The sequence below is a fragment of the Hirundo rustica genome, chromosome 4, assembly GCF_015227805.2.
Source record: "Hirundo rustica isolate bHirRus1 chromosome 4, bHirRus1.pri.v3, whole genome shotgun sequence".
Lineage (NCBI taxonomy): Eukaryota > Metazoa > Chordata > Aves > Passeriformes > Hirundinidae > Hirundo > Hirundo rustica.
Genome location: NC_053453.1, coordinates 36,553,048 through 36,573,996, shown reverse-complemented (window position 1 = coordinate 36,573,996; position 20,949 = coordinate 36,553,048). Strand labels below are relative to the sequence as shown.

Here is a 20,949-nt window from a genome sequence, read left to right as displayed (position 1 = left end):
TTTTTTTTTTTTTTTCCCTATGAAAACTTTTATAGAGCCTGCCCCTATATTTTAGCTCTTCCTGACATAGTGGATCCACAATCCCAATTATGGTTGTGGACTACAATACAACTGTAAGATATATGATAAATAGAGTCCTTAAGCTTATCTGAATTTTTAAATAAAACTTTGAAAATACAAAGAGGTAGGTGGACAGAATTATTAAGCAAGCTGGTTGTAACTGCCTGTTGAACTAATCAATTCATATAAAGATGAGGAAACATAGGGAAAGACAGATATTAAAAATTAGGTATTCTGCAGTCCATGGAATTCAGTAAGATCTGAATGAATAGTTTGCCTGGATAAAGATGGCATTGCATTGTGTCTGCATATTAAGGAGTTTACTGTGAAACTTTTGTAAGACATCTTGATTTATAGTGAAGTAGAATGGCCAAAGCCAAGGAGGACTGACAGCTCCCAGGAAACTCAGCTGAGGCATCCTGCACCATAGCACATATGTCAGGCTAACAGTCACAGTTCAGGCCCACAGAACCACGCAATTGTTACCTAATAGAATCAGGAGACTGGGATATCCAGTAATTTGGCTTTGGTTATGGCTACAGGGTTTTTGATGTCACGATTAAGGCCTCAGAAATCCTTATCTTGAAGTTTTATGGTAGCAGCAGATCCTTACATTAATGAGCCACTGAATTATTCTAATGCAATTGTGGAAAATATATTAAAATGCCTTGTGAAATCAAACAGCATCCTCTCAGAATGGCAGATATAGGGTTTACATGGAATATGCTTTTTCCATAAAAGGGAACAGAAGCTAAATACACTAAAACTCATGTGAAATTAGTCTTCAGAAACGTGTAGCTGCGTAACATTATAGATCATGGTGAACAATGATATCCCAGCCCAAAAGAGCACCTTAATCAGGGCCTCTCTCCTATGCCACCATCCTATTCTCAATTAACAACGTTTTCAGATGAGAAAAGGGGTACTTTGCTCCCACCATTTTAATTTCTGCTATTCTTTTCTTTACCCTTTACAAAAGCATGAAAGCATTGGATTGCTAATTACTTTTATCTAGCCTATAGGAAAATTAGTTTATCTTCCTGATCAAAGCAAATTAGGCAGATCATGGCTGATTAGAATGCAACAGTAAAATCTCCATACTTTCTATTCCACCCCCTTTTCTCTCAGAAATGGGGCCTGTGTCAAATATGTAGGTATTTCCCACGACCAGTCTGGACTCGGTTTCCAACGAGCTCTGGGGCTGGGACAATGGTTCTTACACAGACACTGAAGTTCTTTAGTTCAGTCATTGTGCAAGGAAGAACTGGTAACCCCTTAGCTAGCATTTGATGAAACATCTAGATTTACATATTTCCCTAATTGCATTTTTTGAATGTGAGTGAGATTTATCTAACCAGAATTAAATGCCTCCTTTATTATACTACTGAAAATGCAAACCTATGCTCTCCAGGCAGAGTTGCACTTGGTTCTAATTCCGACATTAAAACATTGGTTTCCTCTACACTGGGACAAAGCAATGTCTACCTTTACTTCACAAAGCACTATCTAAAGAATGCTTGACTACTTGCTTCCAGGGGGGCTGCAGCATCACATTGCAAAACTGAATGCCACTACTCCTTCTAACTAACTGCATTTTCTATCAATCTAGTATTTTACCCTTCACTTTTTACCCTTCATAACTCATCCCCTTCAGGTTTGTGTTCTATGGCTTTAATAAGTGAAAGCCAAGCTATACGGCCACTTTATTTATAACCAATTACTATAAATTAACAGTAAATCTCACATTTAGCTCCATTTAAACATCACTATGCAGCTGCCCATTTGAAAATAAAATGGTTGCCTTCTTTCACTTCAATGGGCACAATACAAAACATCCATTGAGCTTTTCCTTTATTGCAGCTGCCAATGCCCAGCCGACTTTTAACAAACCAACCAAGCGGAATAACAATGCAGCTGCAACATTTTATGGTATTTCTGTTAGTTCTCTTTTGAGACTGAAGGTGTTAATTAGGAATCAAAGAATACAACCCTACCAGCTTTCTTTCACAAACTATACTCTGGCCTTTCCAGTTTTCAGAAGGAAAATAAATCTAATAAAAGAACAAAAATGTTGTTTGTCACACCAGTAACGTGTATTTAAGATCCTTTGATCACAAGCTTTTTATGTAGGCTTGTCAGACAGGCTGAAAATATTTTTTCCTCTCTTTTCTCCTTTCTTCAGGCTTTTCTGAATACTGATTCTAGGATTGTCTGAAAAGGTGAAAAAAAGATTGAAACTGGAATGCTTGATGGGTTAAAATGGGTTTGCTGAGAAAGACAACTTTAGATCAAATAAAATAATTGCTCAGGTTTTTTATTCAGGTGTAAGTTACTTTGAAATATAAATCATCTGTTCCTTTTACAGAGTTTAGTAATTCTGCAATTAAAGAATATAATTTAAGATTTTAAGCACTTAAATATATGTAGGTGTTTTAATATTAGCACATCACCTGTTTTGTGGAATCTCACTTTAAACCCTGAAATATTGAAAAATATCTGTAACATACATATATTCGCATGCCCCATACAATATATATTCACTGTTTTAGTTACTGTTATTAACCATAATCATGTTAGATACATTCAAAGGTAGCAGCATGTGTCACTATCTTTAGTCAAAGTTAAAACCTTAAAATAGTTTTATAAGGTTAGCACAACTGAGAATTAGTCAAGCTTGCTAGCTTACCCACTGTTAAATACACAAATCATGCCAAAATCCATTAATCCTGCCAGGGAATGGCAGGAAGATCTGGTTGTTGATTTAATAATAATCAATTGAGCAGGCTCTTAAGGCTACCTACAGAGTTTGCTAAACTGTAAACCAAAGTCAATTTTAATGAACACTTTTTACAGAAGTGTATGTAAGTTTTCTATGCCTTAAACACCACATAAGAGAAACGAGAGTCTAACATACAGCTGTACTTACCTTGTTATACATTTAATATAGTTTTATAATGTCAAGTATATATAGAAGGTGGTGATCCTAAAATATATTTGAGGATTTTGATATTTGATAATCCAGAAATATAGAACTGCCTTGAAAATGTTAAAATACAAACCTTAGCTACAAAAAGTTCTGATGAAAGTTGTAATGCTGTATGTCTCATGTAAAGTGCAGTTTCTGGCTACTGTAAGAGACTCATAATGAGATGATTCAGTTATAAAGGTGAATTTTCTTTAGTCTCCCAAGAGACTTAACAACTACCAAAAGACTACTATTTCTTACACTCTGAAATTTTAGAAAAGCAAAACATAAAATTGGAAGACTTAGGTGTAAAAACAAACAGGTTTGCCTTTTTTGTTGTTTATTTGTGATTTTGGTTTTTTTTTTTTTTTTTTTTGTTTTTTTTTTTTTGTTTTATTTTTTTGTAAAGGGATAATTTGAGATGATAACCTATTAATTTGGATGATTATCTCTTTTAGTTACTGTGCATTGGTTGTGAATGCAGAATTTGGTTGATTTTCACAGCAAGCAATGGTAGCTGGAAGTTGCCTTTCTGGATATGGAATATGGTAAATCCAGCAAATATATTTAAAACTGGCTGCTGCAATCACTTTTTAAAATTCTTTTGTTCTCTTATTGTATCATAATAGTGCTATGGTATCCAAAGGAATGGAATTATTTTTTTAGATGTCAAGTATATACAGATAAGCCATACTTCTTTCTATAGGGTTAATAATTATTATCAATGTTAATAATTTGTTCTGGATGATGTATTTCATGACTTTTTCAGAGTAAGGTGACATTTTCAACAGTAAGGTCATATCTGATGAATCTTTCACTTTCTTAAATGTGGCCTTGTGAGCTCTATAAGCTAATTTTATATATATATATATCTGGGATGAAGTTTATCTGCCACTAGGCAGAAAAAAAAATGTTTTCCCTGTACTTCAATATGGAATAAAGAGGATATTTTTTTTCTTATTTAAGGAAAAAGCTTTTTTCCCAGTCATTATTTTGAAATTATCTGTGTGTATATATATGAAATTTGGTGTATATGCTTCACATTTACTAGACTCACAAATTCAAGAACTGTGACTTTCAGAGCTATGTCTGGGAGAAAATTTTTCTCTTGGTTGACTACTAAATTGAAGCACTGTAAATGAACTCAGATTCTCAGAGAATGTTCAGCTGCTCAGTTTTGCTGAATTCTAGATTCATCTGGGATACTCTGAAGAATTTATATTGTGTCTGTTATAAGCATTGCCAATGAGATTTTTACAAAATATTGTTCATCAACTATACCAAATGAATCAAGGAAAAAGACTTTTGCTAATGAGCACATGACTACAGCTAAAACAAAGATAAGAAAATCCTGTCCTTATGGTTTTCTGTAGGGTCATTTTTGCATAGGAATCTGCGACAGTGCAAGGGCACTTGAAAAGTTTTCTGATCTTCTTCATCTGCTTGCTGAACTCCCAATCTGTTGTCCCTGCCTATTCAGATCCACTGGTTTGGCTCTTTCTGCGGCTACGTTCTAAAGAGTATCAGTGAAATGAGATATATTTCAACCAGAAATGTGTTTCTTTTTAAATTACATGATTTCACAGAACTGTTTTAGGAGCACAGTCCAACAAAGAGCTGAGTCAGCACAGCTGAAAGAGAGGGAGCCTCGAGCAAGAGTGTGGGAACAACTGGCTCCAAGGGCAGGGGAAGGCCAATATGAACTTCTAAACATGTCTCTGTTTCACAGGGACTCTTAATATGGAACCACATTTTTTCCTGAGTTTGCTCTTCCAACTCAAATCTTCCAGAAAATTTTGAACACTATCTTCTCCCAATTCTATGAATTCAGAAACTTGACTAGCAAAGACAAGTAAATCCTACACAGGGAATTCTGCTGCAGAAAGCAAGTTCTTTTCCCAGTGACCTGCCCTGCTAAGCAAAATCATCAACTGCAATTGAGCCAGGACTTTCAGGAGTCAGCACACATGTTGGCACCTTGGAAGCTCACTTTTAGTGCTCTACTTTTTCTAAATTGTTTCTCCTCACAGATCTAGCCAGTCCTAAATCTGTTTCCTTTCACAGCTTGGAGAGAGAGCCCATTTTAGTTTCTTCTGCTTTTGAATGCAGAATTGTGGTGCTTATGGGACCAAAAGTGAAAGCGTATAGATTAAACATATCAGAAAATAAAGCACACAAATCATGCTTTTCCTGCCTTCTCTCTCACACCTTTCACTAAGGCACTAATGCTGTAAGAACTCATTACATACCCTCAAGTGCAATCTTTGGACTGAACCCTACATGTCCACAATGTCTCCATTCTGTTGGCTTTTTTTCAGGAAGAGTAATTAGAGCAAAGAGCAAATTGGCTCTCAAAGGTAGCTTATGCAATTGTGGCACTGATTTTGATTACTCTGTATTTTTTTTCATTTTCAAAAGTAAATATTTTTTTTTAAAACTGTATTCACTAGACATTCACTATTTATTTTCAGAACTTTACTTTAAAGGAATTTAAAAATCCCAATCAGTTTACCATAAGAGCATGCTACAAAATAAATATTGTAAGGCTCAAACATATGCTAAACATATGCCACAAAGCTCTTTCCCAGCCTGTATACAAGCACACACAGTATCTCTATGCATTCCATCAAGTGCAACTTTGAAAGGAAATAGTCTTCTTTATTTTATCAGGTAATGTCTAAAACAAGTAAGACATCTAATTTAGATGCAATAGCTACAAAAATCTTAGGAAAAGTCTCTTCCTAGGTCTGGAATAGTAATCTGTGAAGCTTGAAAAAGCTTTTTTTCCTGGCGTAAGGCATGAAAGATTGTAAGAATAAAGGTTTTAAAATCTGCGTAGGCATGTAGAGATGCTGTCCTAGGTTACAATGTAAGATGTACCCAAAGTATGTATTCTATCACCATCTACGTGAGATGTTGAAACTAGGTTGGGCGGTGTTTCTCTTGTCCCCCGCCTCCAGACTATTTTCTGTTAATGGCCCATCAATGCCCTGCTGCATGACTCATAGATAACTCCCTCCAGGAGCTATCTCTGTTTAATGGGCAATCAAGGACCCATTGCAAGACTGATAAAATTATATCAGCCCATTGTGAGATGCTCCGCCCAGGGGGAGGAGCCAAGCAGTCCCACCTGGATATAATCTGGGATTTGGGACAGCACAGGCAGCCTTACCCACTGGATTCCCAGAGGACAAGAGCTACCAGACCTTTCTGTGGGAACACTGCTTCAACAAGACCCCTTTATCTGGACTGCTACCATCACGGTTTCAGGTTGTATTCTGACTCTGTCAGTGATCTTTTGTACTATTGCATGTGTTATATTTTATTTTATTTTACCTTTTTTTCTCTCCTATTAAATTGTTTTTTTCTGACTTGGAGTCTCTCGCTGGTTTTGCCTTCAAGCCAGCACAGATGCAAAGGGCAAACAGACATACTAGGAAGGGACCAGGCACTGAGTAGAAGATATAGAGGTAATAGTCTCCACAGACGATTACCTGATGTCAACCCAGTTACAGCACAATCCATCTTTCCTTCCATACACAAACCAGCTAGGTCAACAGCTGTATCCAAAATAATGTAACTGCCAGATTCCCATGAACACAGGATACCTTTGTACCCAAAGAAAAATGTAACGTACAGCTGAGCAGTATTTCCACTTTGACAGAATGAAAGATTCAGATACTGAGAAAATATACACTGATTTTTGTATCTTAACATATTTTACACTTGAAAGACAGGACTTAAAGGGTGTGTGGAGGCACTGCAGCTGAAATCATTGCCCTGAAGATACATACATTGGAATTAGCCTACACTTGTTTATGACTCCAGAAAACAAAATATATATAATAAATCAAATCATTTTACTGGTGAGCTTTACTTAGAGCTAGCAAAACATGTGGCTATATTGTCATGTCTTCTGCATGTGATAGTTTAAGAACATAGATGCTTTTTTTTTTTTTTAAGATCCAAGAATAGCCAATGACTTAAACTGCTGAACTAGACTTACAGTTTTGACAGACCATTTTTAACAGAACTGAGGAAGAGTGGATCAGTCTGGACAGTCCTCATCCGCCTCTAGCCCTCTTGGGACAAGACAGTGGTATATGGCAAACTTCTTCAGAAGCCAAAGACATTTTACATTCTCTGCTTGACAATTTTGACTAGTGGAACAATTCCCTATCTATACATGAGCTGACTGCTTTTTCTATGAAGCAGTGTAAGGCCTTTGTGAACTGTGTCACTGTCTTAAGTAACCTACAAAGGAAAATACTTTAAAATAGCAAAATATACCTCTAGCCACCCCTGCTCCTGAATTTTAGAAGCAGCATAAACTCTACTCCAATATCCCTTACTGAATTCTTCTTCGTAAGTAGTGCAGTCAACGGCATCACATGCTCTGTGAAATACTGATAGAGTAGCATGAGGGGCAGAACAGGTATTCAAACTCGTAATCAACCTTTTATTAATTTTAATATCACTCAGCCTCATGCATATACTTACCCGTGACAACCCAGACTTGTTTCTCTACAGCAGGAGTCTTGGATTTTACTAATTTAGCCATAGAAAACTGCACATCTATTTAATGTCAAATGTTTGAGAATGTTATTCCATTAGTGTAACATGTACTTTTATTTGTCTGGTTTGAATTTTTATGCATTTATATTGTCTCATGTTAATTAATATGTTAGTACTCAAAATATTATGTAAATACAATTCATTCTCTGAGTGCTTGATAATAATTTTAAAAGTTAGTTTATAATGTCATGCCATCAGTATGTACAACCATTATCTTGCCTGTCAAAACATTTAATTACACATTTTTACTAAAACTGGCAGTCAGAAACAACTGCATGAACAAGACCATTATGAAACAGAAAGAAATAAAGCCAATATTCATAGGAAATAAAACTCTTGATTTTATATGATCTGCATTATCTATTTTGGTGGATGACATAAAAGGGAACATAAATATCTGAATGTTGTCAGGGTTTCTTTTTATGCTTTTAAAACCCCGTGTTACTGAAATCAATCTCTGTAGTTCTTTCTTTATGCTTCCCCTGATACAGAACAAAGTATTCAATATGTCTTTTTTAACTAGAAGTGAAAATATACATATAGTACATCATTAAAATACTAACTCAGGAATTATATGCTCTGAACCAGTGCTGCAGAATCATCTTATGATGCCACTTCAAAGCTTCTATCTCGTACTCTAACTACTGAGAAATTCCACCCCATATTTTATCTTCATCAATAATGGTGCCATAGTATATAAGGAAAAATTTTGAGCTCCCTTTGTCCTCTGTCATTTTTCCACTTGGTGCAGGCCTGTTTGTTTTGGGTCAGCTTGCACAGCCTTGGACCGTGCATTCCCAAAGTGCACCCAGGGTCACTGCAGGAGGAATAGGCTTGCTCTAATGGCACCTGAGGGGACTGACTTGGACATTTGCTTGTCACTCTGCTTGAAGACTTCACTTTGCCCAATGAGCCAGGAGCTGCTCAGAGAGTTAAACAGTGTACAAATACACCAGCTACTTGCTCTACTCCTTAGAACAGTCTTCTGAAATATCCTATTGGTTAATGCTGGCCCAAGGCATTTCATTGTAAACAGACTCAGCAGAATAGAGGAACACTCAGTTATTGTCTAAACCTGCTAATAAATGTTAAATTACTAAGTCTTTTAATTTCTGGATTTTTTTTCTGATAAGCAACACCATTTTACAGACAGAGAAAAAACATTTCTCTTTAATACTAGTAGTGACATTACTAACTGAAAGAACATAGACATAATCTTTTGTTGGTAAGGTGTATTTTTTTTCCTTTATGTCTTTCCGTTATAATTCTCCTGTGGCTGGGACATCCATCCATTTACCAATTTCATATTGATAAATGATGATACACAGATTTCTTATTTTCATTTGGTTGTTCATTATTGAACAACCACCTCCATACTTCTTTATAAAAACTGTGAACCCAACTTAATGGAAGCTCTTCATGCTAAGATAATCCAAACCACTAATGAATGTAATTAACAATTAATTACTGCCATTGATACTTCAGTAATTACTCACTCACTAGATTTAAAAAAAAAAAAAAAAATCTGCTTGTGTACTCAACATACGGAGATATTTGGATAAAGAGTGAGTAATTTCCCTTAGATTTGACTCATCACGTCCCAACAGAATCCTCTACAACAGAACTAACCGTGATATACCAGGGATTCCATCCACATTATTGAAAGGAATTTCAGTTCTAGCTTCATCGGGAAGCAAATTGGCTCATAATTAGTTTTCACATACCCTTATCAGAAGGGATTAAACCAGCAGCACATTGAGAGCAGGCAGCACTTCTTTATATGTTTCCCACACAGAGATACAACACTGCAAATAATACCATCCAGTAAATCTGGATATTACAAATTCCTTTTGAAATCTGATGCTCTTCCAGCACTGCTTTATGGAAAGATAGGCAGGAACTTAGAGCTGTGTGGCTACAAGATGCCATATTCATGATCGATGATAAATGTAGAAAACAGACCACATCTGGATTTGGGTTTATGGGATTCTTCACAAATTGACCAGAGACAGCCATTGAAGGCAGAACAGCTGAGGCACCAATACATACAGAAATGTGATTTTGATAACTGTATTTGGTATGACAGATGTCTCTCTCTGTAAGTGGAATGAATGTACCACAGCACTGTGTAAGCATCCTCCAAAAAAAACCCAATCCTGTTGCTCTGTTCACTTAATGCTATCTACAATGGCTGGAAAAGGCCTGAAAAACAAAACAAATTCCTTCCTTCCTGAAAGTCCTGCAAAATCTGTACAGTTGACACAACTCACCTGCCAGAGTCTGCATCCTGATACAAACAAGGCAATAATTATGATCACTCAATGGTATGCCCAAAATCTTTTTTTCAAAAGAAAAAACTGACTGTTGTTTATTTCAAAAAGATGGACACTGTGCATACTAATGACAGACCAGAAACTTTTCTGTCAAGAGTTGGCATTTTAAAACCAAAGCAAATGCTTAAATTTAATTATATTAATTAACACTTTTCAAAAATCTTCAAAATTTTCAAATTCAATTTATATTAGCAGTATCAATTCCACAAAATTAAGTTAGTTCCATCAGTATAAGCATAGCAGAAACTATGTGAAGTCTTCTTGGGCATAAATCTACTAATTTACCTTTATGGAATGGCACACAGAAATCTGTGTCACGAATGGGTGTCTTAGGTTGTTCGAAGAATCACTGGCAAAACAGTTTTAATATTAAAAACATGTCAAAGCTCATTGGCAAGGTTCAGTCTACTCCTAATTAGATTGTTAAAGGACACAGAAAAAAATCAGACTAAAATCTAAAAAGCTACAAAAATGATCTCTGTGGAGGCTGAGGATGAAAAAAAGGGTAAGGATTAAAAGGAGTAAGAGAGACTCTTCCTCTTGCTCCCAAAGTTTAGAGTAAATCTGCCTGCCAAACTTAGCCCTAGACTTGACCAATGGCTTACACCTGAAGATTCTAACCACATTTAAATTTAGCAGCACTTAGTCTAATTTAAACAATTTGTCAAGAGATTCAATAGAATTTACTACAAATGCAATAGCAATTCATTTAAAGAGCTACCTTAGGAATCTAACCCACTTTAAAATCGAAGAGAGAAACATTTGCAGCACATCTGCTACAGCATAGTCACACTCACACAAACACCTAAAGGAGTATGTATGGATGTGTGAAAAATTCCCATTTAAGTTCAGTACTCATATCAGATGCCTTTGCATCTTCTCTACAGGTGAAGGTTTGAGCCTCAAGGAGTGGGGATATTGACCCAGATTCTATGTGTGGCATTTAGCAGTGATCCTCAAGTACAGCAAGAGCTGGCTGGCTCTGAGAGGTGCCCCATGCAGAGGGAGATTCCTGGTCACAGCCTGCTGTGAACCAGGAGAGCTTAAAGGGTCTCACTTAGGTCTGTTGTTTATAGGGTCACAAAAGAGTTGGCTTTCATCACAGTTATTTTCCACCATGGTCACAATTCAGGTATAGAACTTTCTTTGAAAGTTTAATAACAAAAATGTTTTTCCACTTGGACTGTCATTCAAGCAAGAAAAATAAGTTTCCATTGCTGTTCATTAGAAAACAGGAGCTTATTAGACAGAACTAATTCCTGGGAGCAGACAGAGTTTCTGGTAAGAAGAAAAGGAGGTTAGCCCAGGTGCTGTTCATCAAGGCTGAGGACTAACAAGTATTTCTGAGATCATGGTGCATATTCAGTAAGCACTTTTTATTCTAAAAACATGTACCTCAAGACTGTGTTCTGTACTGTCGCTGGCCTCCAGGTTGTTAGGATGTTTCAAAGTGGTTGTCCTGGTCTTTCTTTTCACACTTTCTTGGCCCAAAGGAGGTAAAGTTCTAGCACTTGACATTTTACACGACTTCACATATGTGCAGGCAACAGGTATGAGACAAAGTGAACCCTCCATATGCTGAGGAATTTACAGTCTTCCCAGATGCTATTCTCTGATCAAGATATTTCACATAGTCCCTTTTCAGTGCTAGGCCTAAAAAAGACTACATGAGACCCTTTTCCTGCTACCAATCACTCTTCCACAGTGCCTCACACTTAAGTTTTAAAACCACCTATAAGCAGTACTGCACATCCTTACTCTTCACCCCATCACAACTATATCCTAAGATCTTATCTCCACTAAAGAAACAAATGTTTCTGATAATACCTCTGCCTCAGTAACTGTATGCTACAAAGTCTTACTGCATACACATGGCACAAATGTGAATTGTGAATTTAGAATTTAGTGCTAGAGTGACACTTCTCCAGAGGGTTTAGAATGTTTAAAATCGGTTGAGCTGCCTCATGAGAGGTACATGTCTATGACACCAATACAGGCAGATTCCCAAGCAACCTGCTGTCTCTTTGCTTTCCATGTACTTTTTGTTGCTTTGTTAACTTCATGTAATTGAGTGTGCCCTGCTGCAGGTTACAGTCAATACAGTGAGACTTTACGCAGGGACACTCTAGGACAGGAACGTACTCCCTGAGACCCTTGTCACATCACAAAGTTGCACCTGCACCTCTTTTGGACTGCTTCCAAATCCTTGTCTTTGTACAGCTTCAGCACAAGTGCAGGCAACACTTCCATATTGCACTAAGAGCGTGGATCCTGTATTTCCTTGTCAGCAGGTCAAATATTGCTGTCAGATGCCTGTGTAGACTTTCCTCATTCCAGTAAGAATCTCATATATCACAGAGTTCAGGTCACATAAACAGCCAGGATCAAAACTGAAAGGTAGATATACATCCTTGTGGAGAGAAGAAAATTCCTTGGGCCTTCCCTTATTTTACCATGTCATACTCATAATTAGCACCTAATTAAGTATTCTTAATCTACAGATCTCCAGCTTTTTTCAGCCACCACCAGGTTAGTCAAATTCAGATGTAGGTAGTTGTCCCAGCCACCCCATATAACAAGTATGACTACAGAAAAGTCACGTGATTTACTTAAATCCATAAATTACTATATCCAGGAGCAGAACTTAAAGGTCTCTCTACCTGAATCCCAGTTATGGCTAACTGATCATAGTCCCTGTTCACAGAAGCAGTTTCTTCCCTATTCTCATTCTTCCAAAATGTCAATCTCTATGATTAGGGTGTTTAAGAAACTTTGGTTTCTATGCCTTCTATAAGGATGAATCTTATTTCTGGGAACTGGACAACTTGGTGTCACCCTCCACTACAAACATAAATGCAGCCTCATCTTATGCGAGACCAATAGGAGAAATATTGAATTTCTGAGGTGGCCTCCACACCAAGCTGATTAAAGATCAAGCTGAAAGGCAAGTTAGTCATCAAGGTGGTGCAAAACAGGTAACTTTCAATCGTGGAGGAGAGAGAGCTTTGTCTTATCTTACTTGCTTCCTTTGCCAGCTATGACCTTTTCCTCCCCTCAGGGTACACAGAGACTCATTTACAAACTCAGTGAATGCCAAATCAGTGCAGCTATACTTCCCTTTTGCTGACATCATCTCACATCTGTTCTTTCATTCACTTACACTAGCATTTTTATTATCACAGGATCCAGAAGAGATGGTATAACTGGCATCATAAGATGCCTACTGCTGCAGAAACAGGGGCTAGAAAAGTCCTACTTCTGCGCAATATCAGTGATTTAACTGTTCTATCCTCAAACAAAGCGAGCTGAAGTATTAGGTAAAGAAATAATAATAGGAAAAAACCCCACAAATAGTAGTACCGAACACCAGCTTTACTCTTCTACCTCCTACCTCCCCTTCATAAATATCAGCACTAAATAGTTGTACACTTTTAATGGGAAAATCTGTATGACATGAGAACAAAAAAAGGGGTTAAGTTCATTCACAATTATTATGCACATTAAGTCCCAATTCAAAAAATACTTTTGCATCACTTACGTAAATAATGCTTAAGTTTAGTAATTTCACTAAGCATGGTTACTCTCAATAAAAAAGAAAACATTTAATCAAGTGTCATCAAAAGAGGGGAGAGATTCTGTGTGGTGAGAGTAATAGTTGTTTGCGCTACTTTTGACTGATAGATACTTTTTAAAATATGTCCAACATCTGTCTATACACAGACATCTCCATGCACACAATATTATATCACCTGTAAGAAACTGACTATACCTCTGAAATATAATGCAAAACTGTTAGCAATTTTTAATCAAAAGATGCCCTTAAAATTATTTCACTGCAAACCATATAATTTAATACTGTTGGAAGATGGTGCGTTCCAGATAAAACTAAATATTCAAATCAGTCCAAGATTTTGAAAATTTTTGAAAAACAATTGTATTAAATGACTTATGATATACATAATGCTTTAGGCTGTGCAACGAGACAGTGGTGCAGAACTGCTTAATGAAACTATTCCCCATAAAGAGAATGGGATAATTGTTTTAGAATCATTAAAGGCCTTGATTAACAAACATTTGTACATGTGATTTCAGTGGAACCATTCCTGACACTAAAGTTAAGTATCTGGATAAGTATTTGCAGGACTGAAGCCAAATCATACAATTGGACCCAAACTAAGAGCCCATTTGTTACCAATAAAATCCCAGTTTGGGAGTGGCTGATTATTATAATTATAATTTCTGGATAACACTACACTTCAGATTAATTTTTTTTTTTTTTTGACTAGACATGAAAATATAACTAGTCTTTTCAGGGAATGACCTCAGTGCTGTGGCCACAGCCCCTAAAACCCAAAAGACATAGCTAAAAATTAGTAAAACACAGGGAAAGAATAAAACTGGAAGGTGATACAGAATGTACTGTCCAAGTGAAGCCAGATAAAACTGCACCAGTCCCTGGGAACTTGCATTGCAATCCCATTTCGTTACTGCTTAGAGATCCAGGGATTGCTGGTGCTTAGTAAAATATGAGCTGGCTGGGGGTCTTTTTCCATCTACATGGCAAAGACATTCCAGGACAGTATGTCTATTTGGGTGCTGCTGCTTCTTCAATACTCATTCTATGGTCTCTAATTCAAAAATTACCAAATACTGAAGGCAGACTTTCAGGAAAGATGCACTAGGACTAAGTCAGTGGTACCATGAGTTGCCCTCCTATACAGCTGAAACAGTTCACTATCTTTGTAAATTTTTTTATTTAAACCTCAATTCTGAGAAATAGAAGGTAGCACTCCTTCAACAAATGTCAGCAATCTCATTTCAGGCCCTACCCCTCCCCAGCCACATTTATTTCTTTTATGATTCTCCAGGTGATAAATTTCTCGCATCTGATCAGTAAAATTGTACAGGAGATCCTCAGGTTTTCTCAGCAAACAGTACAGAGCATATAGCATGTGGATTTGCCACATGAATTGCTAAATCTCTGAGGAGTAAGCATGCTTTGATCACATCTTATTTTTTTTAAAGATGTTAGGGTATTTTCTTCTAACTGAAGCCTAAAGCTGTTCTGGTATGTCAAAAACACCACATCATGTTCTGCCTTCAATCAGTTTACTTAGAGCCAAAGGAACCACACATTATTTACCAAGATTTTTACTGGGAAAAGAATCAGATCTGCTGGACAGTTCAAGTAAAGAAGTCAGGGAAAACACCATAAATTGTATTAATCATGACCATTTAAATAGCCAACAGAGAATTAAGAAAGCAGTGCATGCAGATGAAATATTATCTTGGCCAACAAACAGAATAAAAGAAAGTGATCTGGACTACTGAAAGATTGGTAGCAATTTTAAGCATTTGAAAGACAAATGACATTGCAGAAAAGACTGGGTTAACAAGGGAGCACTTGAGGGAAGTCTAATCTCCGCTGGCATGCTGACTGGGAAGGTCAGCCTGGTGCACGCGTTCTCAGCTGGAGTCAGGCTCCCTCTGCCCGACCAATTGTCCTATGCACTTCAGATACCAAAGTGAAGGTGCCTTCACTCTGTCAGAGCCTCATATTCTCCCAGTTTAAAGACAGCTTCCTTTTCCCTGTCAACTTATGCAGTGTTTCGACAGAGAAAATGCTAAAGGAGAGAAGTAATGTGTGAGAGCCTTTTTTTCCTTTCTGAGCAGCAAAAGGCTCTTCAGGAAGCAGTGTAAAGAGTTATTTTCAACACTGTATTCTCAAGTGTGAAGAATGATATTTCAAAATACATTTTCCATCTAATTTTTTTCTCAAAGAAAGGGACTTTTACTTGACACACTGTTTGGAAATTTAAAGCAAATCTCTTGAAAACTGGCAAACACGATACTTTACGTAGCTTGTTACTTCTTCAATTTTTGTTTACCTCTAATTTATCTGTGGGTATATTTTACCTTTGCATATGTGCTACTGCCTCGAGTAGAGAGGAAATGTTATGTTTCTTTTTCAAAAGGGAGATTTAGTACTAAATTCTAAATCCAGAACCTGGATTCACCTTCATCCTCAATCAGGACAAGATTCAGATTACTAACTAAAACCACATGACAATAAGTTAATTAAATGTCTACAAAGTTTGTAACTATGTAAAGAAGTACTTTCTAAGAAGAGACAGACATTTTATGAAAGACCTAACTCCTAAATCTTGTCAAGGGATCTGGATGGTGTGAGACTTTATAAGTCTCACTTCTTTGTAAGAAGATATGCTGCTGTTTGATCTCTTCGAAAAACTATGGTCATTCCCAGAATACCTGTGATGAAGACACAGACAAGACCTGAATTTGCACTGTGAGATTAGAATGACTAAAAGGATGCAAATTTACGCCAAAAGGTTCGTCTTAATGATTTTGGGTATTCCTGACACAGAAACGACTATATTTCTTATTTCAGAAGCATTGTTAATTTCTGGGAACATACTTCTTTACCTTCAAAATAGTAAGTAATCTTTTTAATCAGGTTAATTGCAATTTTTTCTTTTAATTTTTTATGTTTAATAGTCTTAAACACTTTCAGAATTTTTTTTGACTGTGCTCTACAGGAATAGCTATCATCAAATACAATAGTATAGCAATGAATGAAGTGGAAGGTCAAAATTTACTTGAAGATTGATAGGTTTGAGACCTTATAATAGACACTGATTTCTTCTTCATGTGTTCTACCGTAATAATATCAGTTATTGAAGTTTTGAGAAATAGTTTTTCTTAATAAATCATTTCTATGAAAAGTTAAAAATTATATGAATCATATCTCACCAAGTGTTAGCACACATGTTTACAATGTACTTAAATTTAAACATTTTAGGTAAACTATAATGTAAAAGGGAACATACTGCAATATTTACGTTTGTATTCATGCATGTCTCTGTCAATCTATGATGTTAACATTTTGTAAACATTCTGCTTGCAAACATTGACAGGCTTTGATCACAAACACAGCATACAAATTGTTAGACAGCTCAGGCAGTTGTAGTAAATCTACTTTTTTGTATTGTCCAGGCCCAAACCAAAACCCCTAAAAATCTATGAGTGCTGTCCTCTATATTGTAATCACATGAGACTGAGGAGAAAATCTGTTTTCAGTACTTGTCATACTAAATATTCTTGAACAGGAGTTTCAAGATTTTACACAATTTTTATGGATAATTATTTAGGTAAAGTAGGTTAAACATTGGAGTTAGGATTTCTTTAATGGCTGCCTTTGTCATAAACGTTAGCTCTAACTTTGAGGAAGCCCTTCTCCATCTCAGTTTTCCACATCACAGCAAATAGTAACAATATTTCACTAACTCATGGGTTTGGTTTGAGAATTAATGAGGGTCCCATGTGCAAAAGACCTGTAGATTATGGCTTCTTCTTTCCACTGTGAACTGATAGGAAAGTGACCTGTTCTTAATTTGAAACAGAGACTCAGTGCTGCCCTTCACCACCACATGGAATTCTCATTTATGTCAAAAGGAGTTGCATTGAATACACCAAATACATTACTTAGCCTAAAAGTAAATTAAGAAAAAGGAATGGAAAGAAACTCATGGATTCTCCAAGCCTGCTCTAAAGAAGTCTAACAGTTCATGGCAGCAGACACATAATCATAAATAAAAATATTTTTGATGGGAGGCAAGAATTGCTGCCTGGGATTACAAATGAGAACGGAGATAATTGTAGCAGGTCCATCTGTAAAGTACATTTAGCTCTGCTGCAAGAACACCATCATAAAAAAAAATGATGGTACACGCAAAATTCAGTCACCATAATATATCATGCTCAATAGACATTTGTTTTAAAATAAGACAAACCTTTAATGGCCTCAGCATTCCAGCTTTTCCCACCATGTCCAGTGTACACCAAGAAAACAGTTACCTTTTTCTCCTATGTGAGTGTTAAATGAAGATAAAAAGTTCAGAATTTTAGAAAAAAAACCCCAAAGCTTTAAAAGCTCAAACTTAATCCAAGGCAGTACTACACACTGGTTTTGGTCAAATATATCTATGGTGCAAGAACAGAATTGACTGAAGAAGACTTTTTTTTCCTGGAAAGTGATTAAATATGTGTACACAATTTTAATTTCTTGCTTTGATTTGATGTAAAAATTGTCACAGCGGAAAAAGATGTTTTTGGGGTAAAAAACCAACCAACCAACCAACCAACCACAACAACAACAACAAAACCCCAAACAAACAACAACAAAAAAAACCAAAAAACCAAAACAACAACCAAAAAAACCCCCAACCCCCCAAAAACAAAACAAAACAAAAACCAAAGAAAAAACAAAACAAAACAAACACACACACACACACAAAAAAACCCAGAAAGGAGAATAATCAAGAAGTAGCTGGTGGGCTATTACCAGGCCCAGGGGGGCAAACATGCCTATAACAAGCAGGCATGTTTTAAAATTTGCCATTGCTTAGCCATCTACAGAGAATGAGACTTGACAGTTCTTTAGGGAAGGCAGGCAGGAGCTACAATTCTGCATAATTAGGCAATAATTAATCAATCCAAGGATAGCAGCCTTGTAAATTCAGAAAATGTTAAGTGTAGCTGCCTATGTGTATGAACTAGTCTTTTATACTTTACACTGCCGGCATGCAGTCCTGGTCATTTAAAAGTCTGCCTGTCCAAATAACATTTTTTCACTTCAGGGTGTATGTTACTGAACAACAGAGGATTTTTGACTGGAGAAAGACATTCCTTCTGAAGGACAGAAGGATTTAAAAACAAAAGGGCAGACTAGATCACAATCCTCCCAAGAAGCAGGTTACCAGAGGCAGAACCCCAACGACAGTAGTTTGACATCACAACACATATGTTCTCTTTTTCTTCATAAAACAGTCAAACAGTAGGTTCTCTCACATTTTTCTGGTTTTCAGCATTCCTCCAAGCAGTGAGGAATTTAGAGGCTCTACTTCTTAACACAGGAAATGTACAGCTTAAGCATGCCTTTATACCATCGCTATCTACCTTTTGCTTAATGTCTTTCCAAAGCACCAGAAAATATTGTATCTTATGTATACCTAAAATCCTGACCTGATACTTTTGTGTATGTCTTAAGGACTGTATCTTCATTACACATAGCCAAAGTATTGCTCTACTGTAAGTGGTCGTTCAGTAATGCTGACTGCTGACTCCTGCCTCCTAACATTATCAACAGCTTTGACTTTGAAATGTTTCTGATAAAATAAGCTAAAACTGATCTTAAGAAAAAATTCAGAATCGTATTTACACGCATAATATATATAAAAAAGTCTTTCAGCTCACCCTCTTTATAAATATTTTCTTTAAATGAGGCTTTCCCCTAATATATACTTAGATTTAGTTGGTTGCACTTAATTTCCGCCTTGTCTATGTTGTCATGCCAATTCTACCTCTCGTAGAAATCAATTTCTAGCTTACTTTATTCTATTTTTTCAGATGTAAGATATGTTTTATGCCCTTTGAAGTATGGTATTAACAGAGAAGTGTGCTCAGAATGATTACTTTAGTACCCCAGACACATAATGCCGTGAAAGCATCTTCACAATAACCATAGTAGCAAGCACGTTAACAGCATGTCAAAGTACGGAGCCTGGACAAGCACGCTCAAACCCAGACATACTTTATGCTGGGTACGAAGGATAAGCAGTAAATTAACAACCACTGACCATCCAACCACAAAAAACTATGGAATCAGTAAGGACAACACCAAAGGAACACTTAGAGCACCAGCACTTTCAACACGCTAAATCACGAGAGGCTAAAGGACGAACATTGAGCCAAAAATAAGGAAACAAAGAAAGTTTCACCACAGTTTTGGGTGGGCTTTTTGCTAATACAAAGTTTCTCCGTTCTCGCCGGCTCTGTCCCTACGCGTTCTAACTCAGCGCGCCCGAGGTGCAGCGCAGTTCGCAAGCACCGCTGCCCGTGCCGGCGGGGATGCCCCGTTAGGCGGGCGCTGCGACGCCCGGGGGAGCCTCCCGAGGGGCGAGGCGCGCCGGCCCGAGTCCGGAGCTGGACACGGGCACCTGCCCGAGCCTGTCTGGACACAGGCGCTCCGGTCCCCGAGAGCTGCCCGCCCCCCGGGAGCGCGCTTTATTCACTGCCTTTGCTCCCCCCGTGGGGAAATCTGTTAACGATTTAATCAGCGGCGGCCGCAGTTCAAAGCCCTGTCCCGGGAAGCAAAGGTGAAGATAACGTCCCCGGCGGATGGCATCGAGTTTCTGCTGTTGCAATCGCTTTTAATTACCCTGCAAACGGCACATCACACAGCGATCCTCCGGGCGCCGGATCGGGCACCTCGATAGTCAGATACCTATAAAACCTTTACAACACGCCCGCTGATTAAAAAGCGATTAGAAACTTATTTGAAGTCGGGCGTTCTCTCCGGGCACGGAGCGCCTCCTGTCAGCGCCGGGGGCCGGCCCGACCCCTCCCGCCGCCGCCGGCGCGCCCTGCCCGGCCCGCCCGCACTTACAGGTAGGAGGTGAAGACGCTGAGGTTGGCGGGCACGGCGGTGAGGCCGCGGTCGGAGCAGTCGGCGCGGAGCAGCACTCCGTCCAGCTCGCAGCGGCACGGCGCCGGACAGCCCCGCGGGCGCTGCCCGCCGCCCCGCGCCCCCCGCCGCAGCGCCGGCGGGCACAGCAGCAGCAGCGGCAGCAGCAGGAGGGCGCGGGCAGAGCGGGTCGTCGCCATGGGGCCCGGGGGGTACCTAGAGCCGCGGGGCGGCCGCCCTCACGCCCCGGGGCGCGGCGGGGGCGAAAGGCGGGCGCCCGTCTGGGCTCGAGGAGCTCCTGCGGCCGCCGCCGCCGCGCCGCTGTCTGTGGTAGCATCTCAGCTTACACGCTGCTTTAAAGCCCTGGAGCCGGCACCGCGCGCCCGCTGACGCCGCCCCAGCCTTGCCCGCCGCAGCGCAGCGGGCCCTGCCCGCGCCGCCGTGCGAGCGAGCGGGCGGGCGGGGGCGGCCGCGGGCCCGGCGGGCAGGCGGGAGGAGGGAGCGGGGAACGCCGCCCTCCGCCTGCCCTCAGA

At 38.6% G+C, this 20,949-nt stretch overlaps 1 protein-coding gene across 1 annotated transcript in view; it reads right to left on the bottom strand.

Moving 5' to 3' along the window:
* Positions 1-20,616, bottom strand: part of LGR5 (leucine rich repeat containing G protein-coupled receptor 5) — a 100,236-nt gene extending 79,620 nt beyond the window's left edge. Inside the window, exon 1 of the mRNA XM_040061939.2 lies at positions 20,399-20,616. Within this exon, the coding sequence (XP_039917873.1) occupies positions 20,399-20,616 (218 nt within the window). The remainder of the gene's footprint in view (positions 1-20,398) is intronic.
* Between the last annotated feature and the right edge of the window lie 333 nt (positions 20,617-20,949).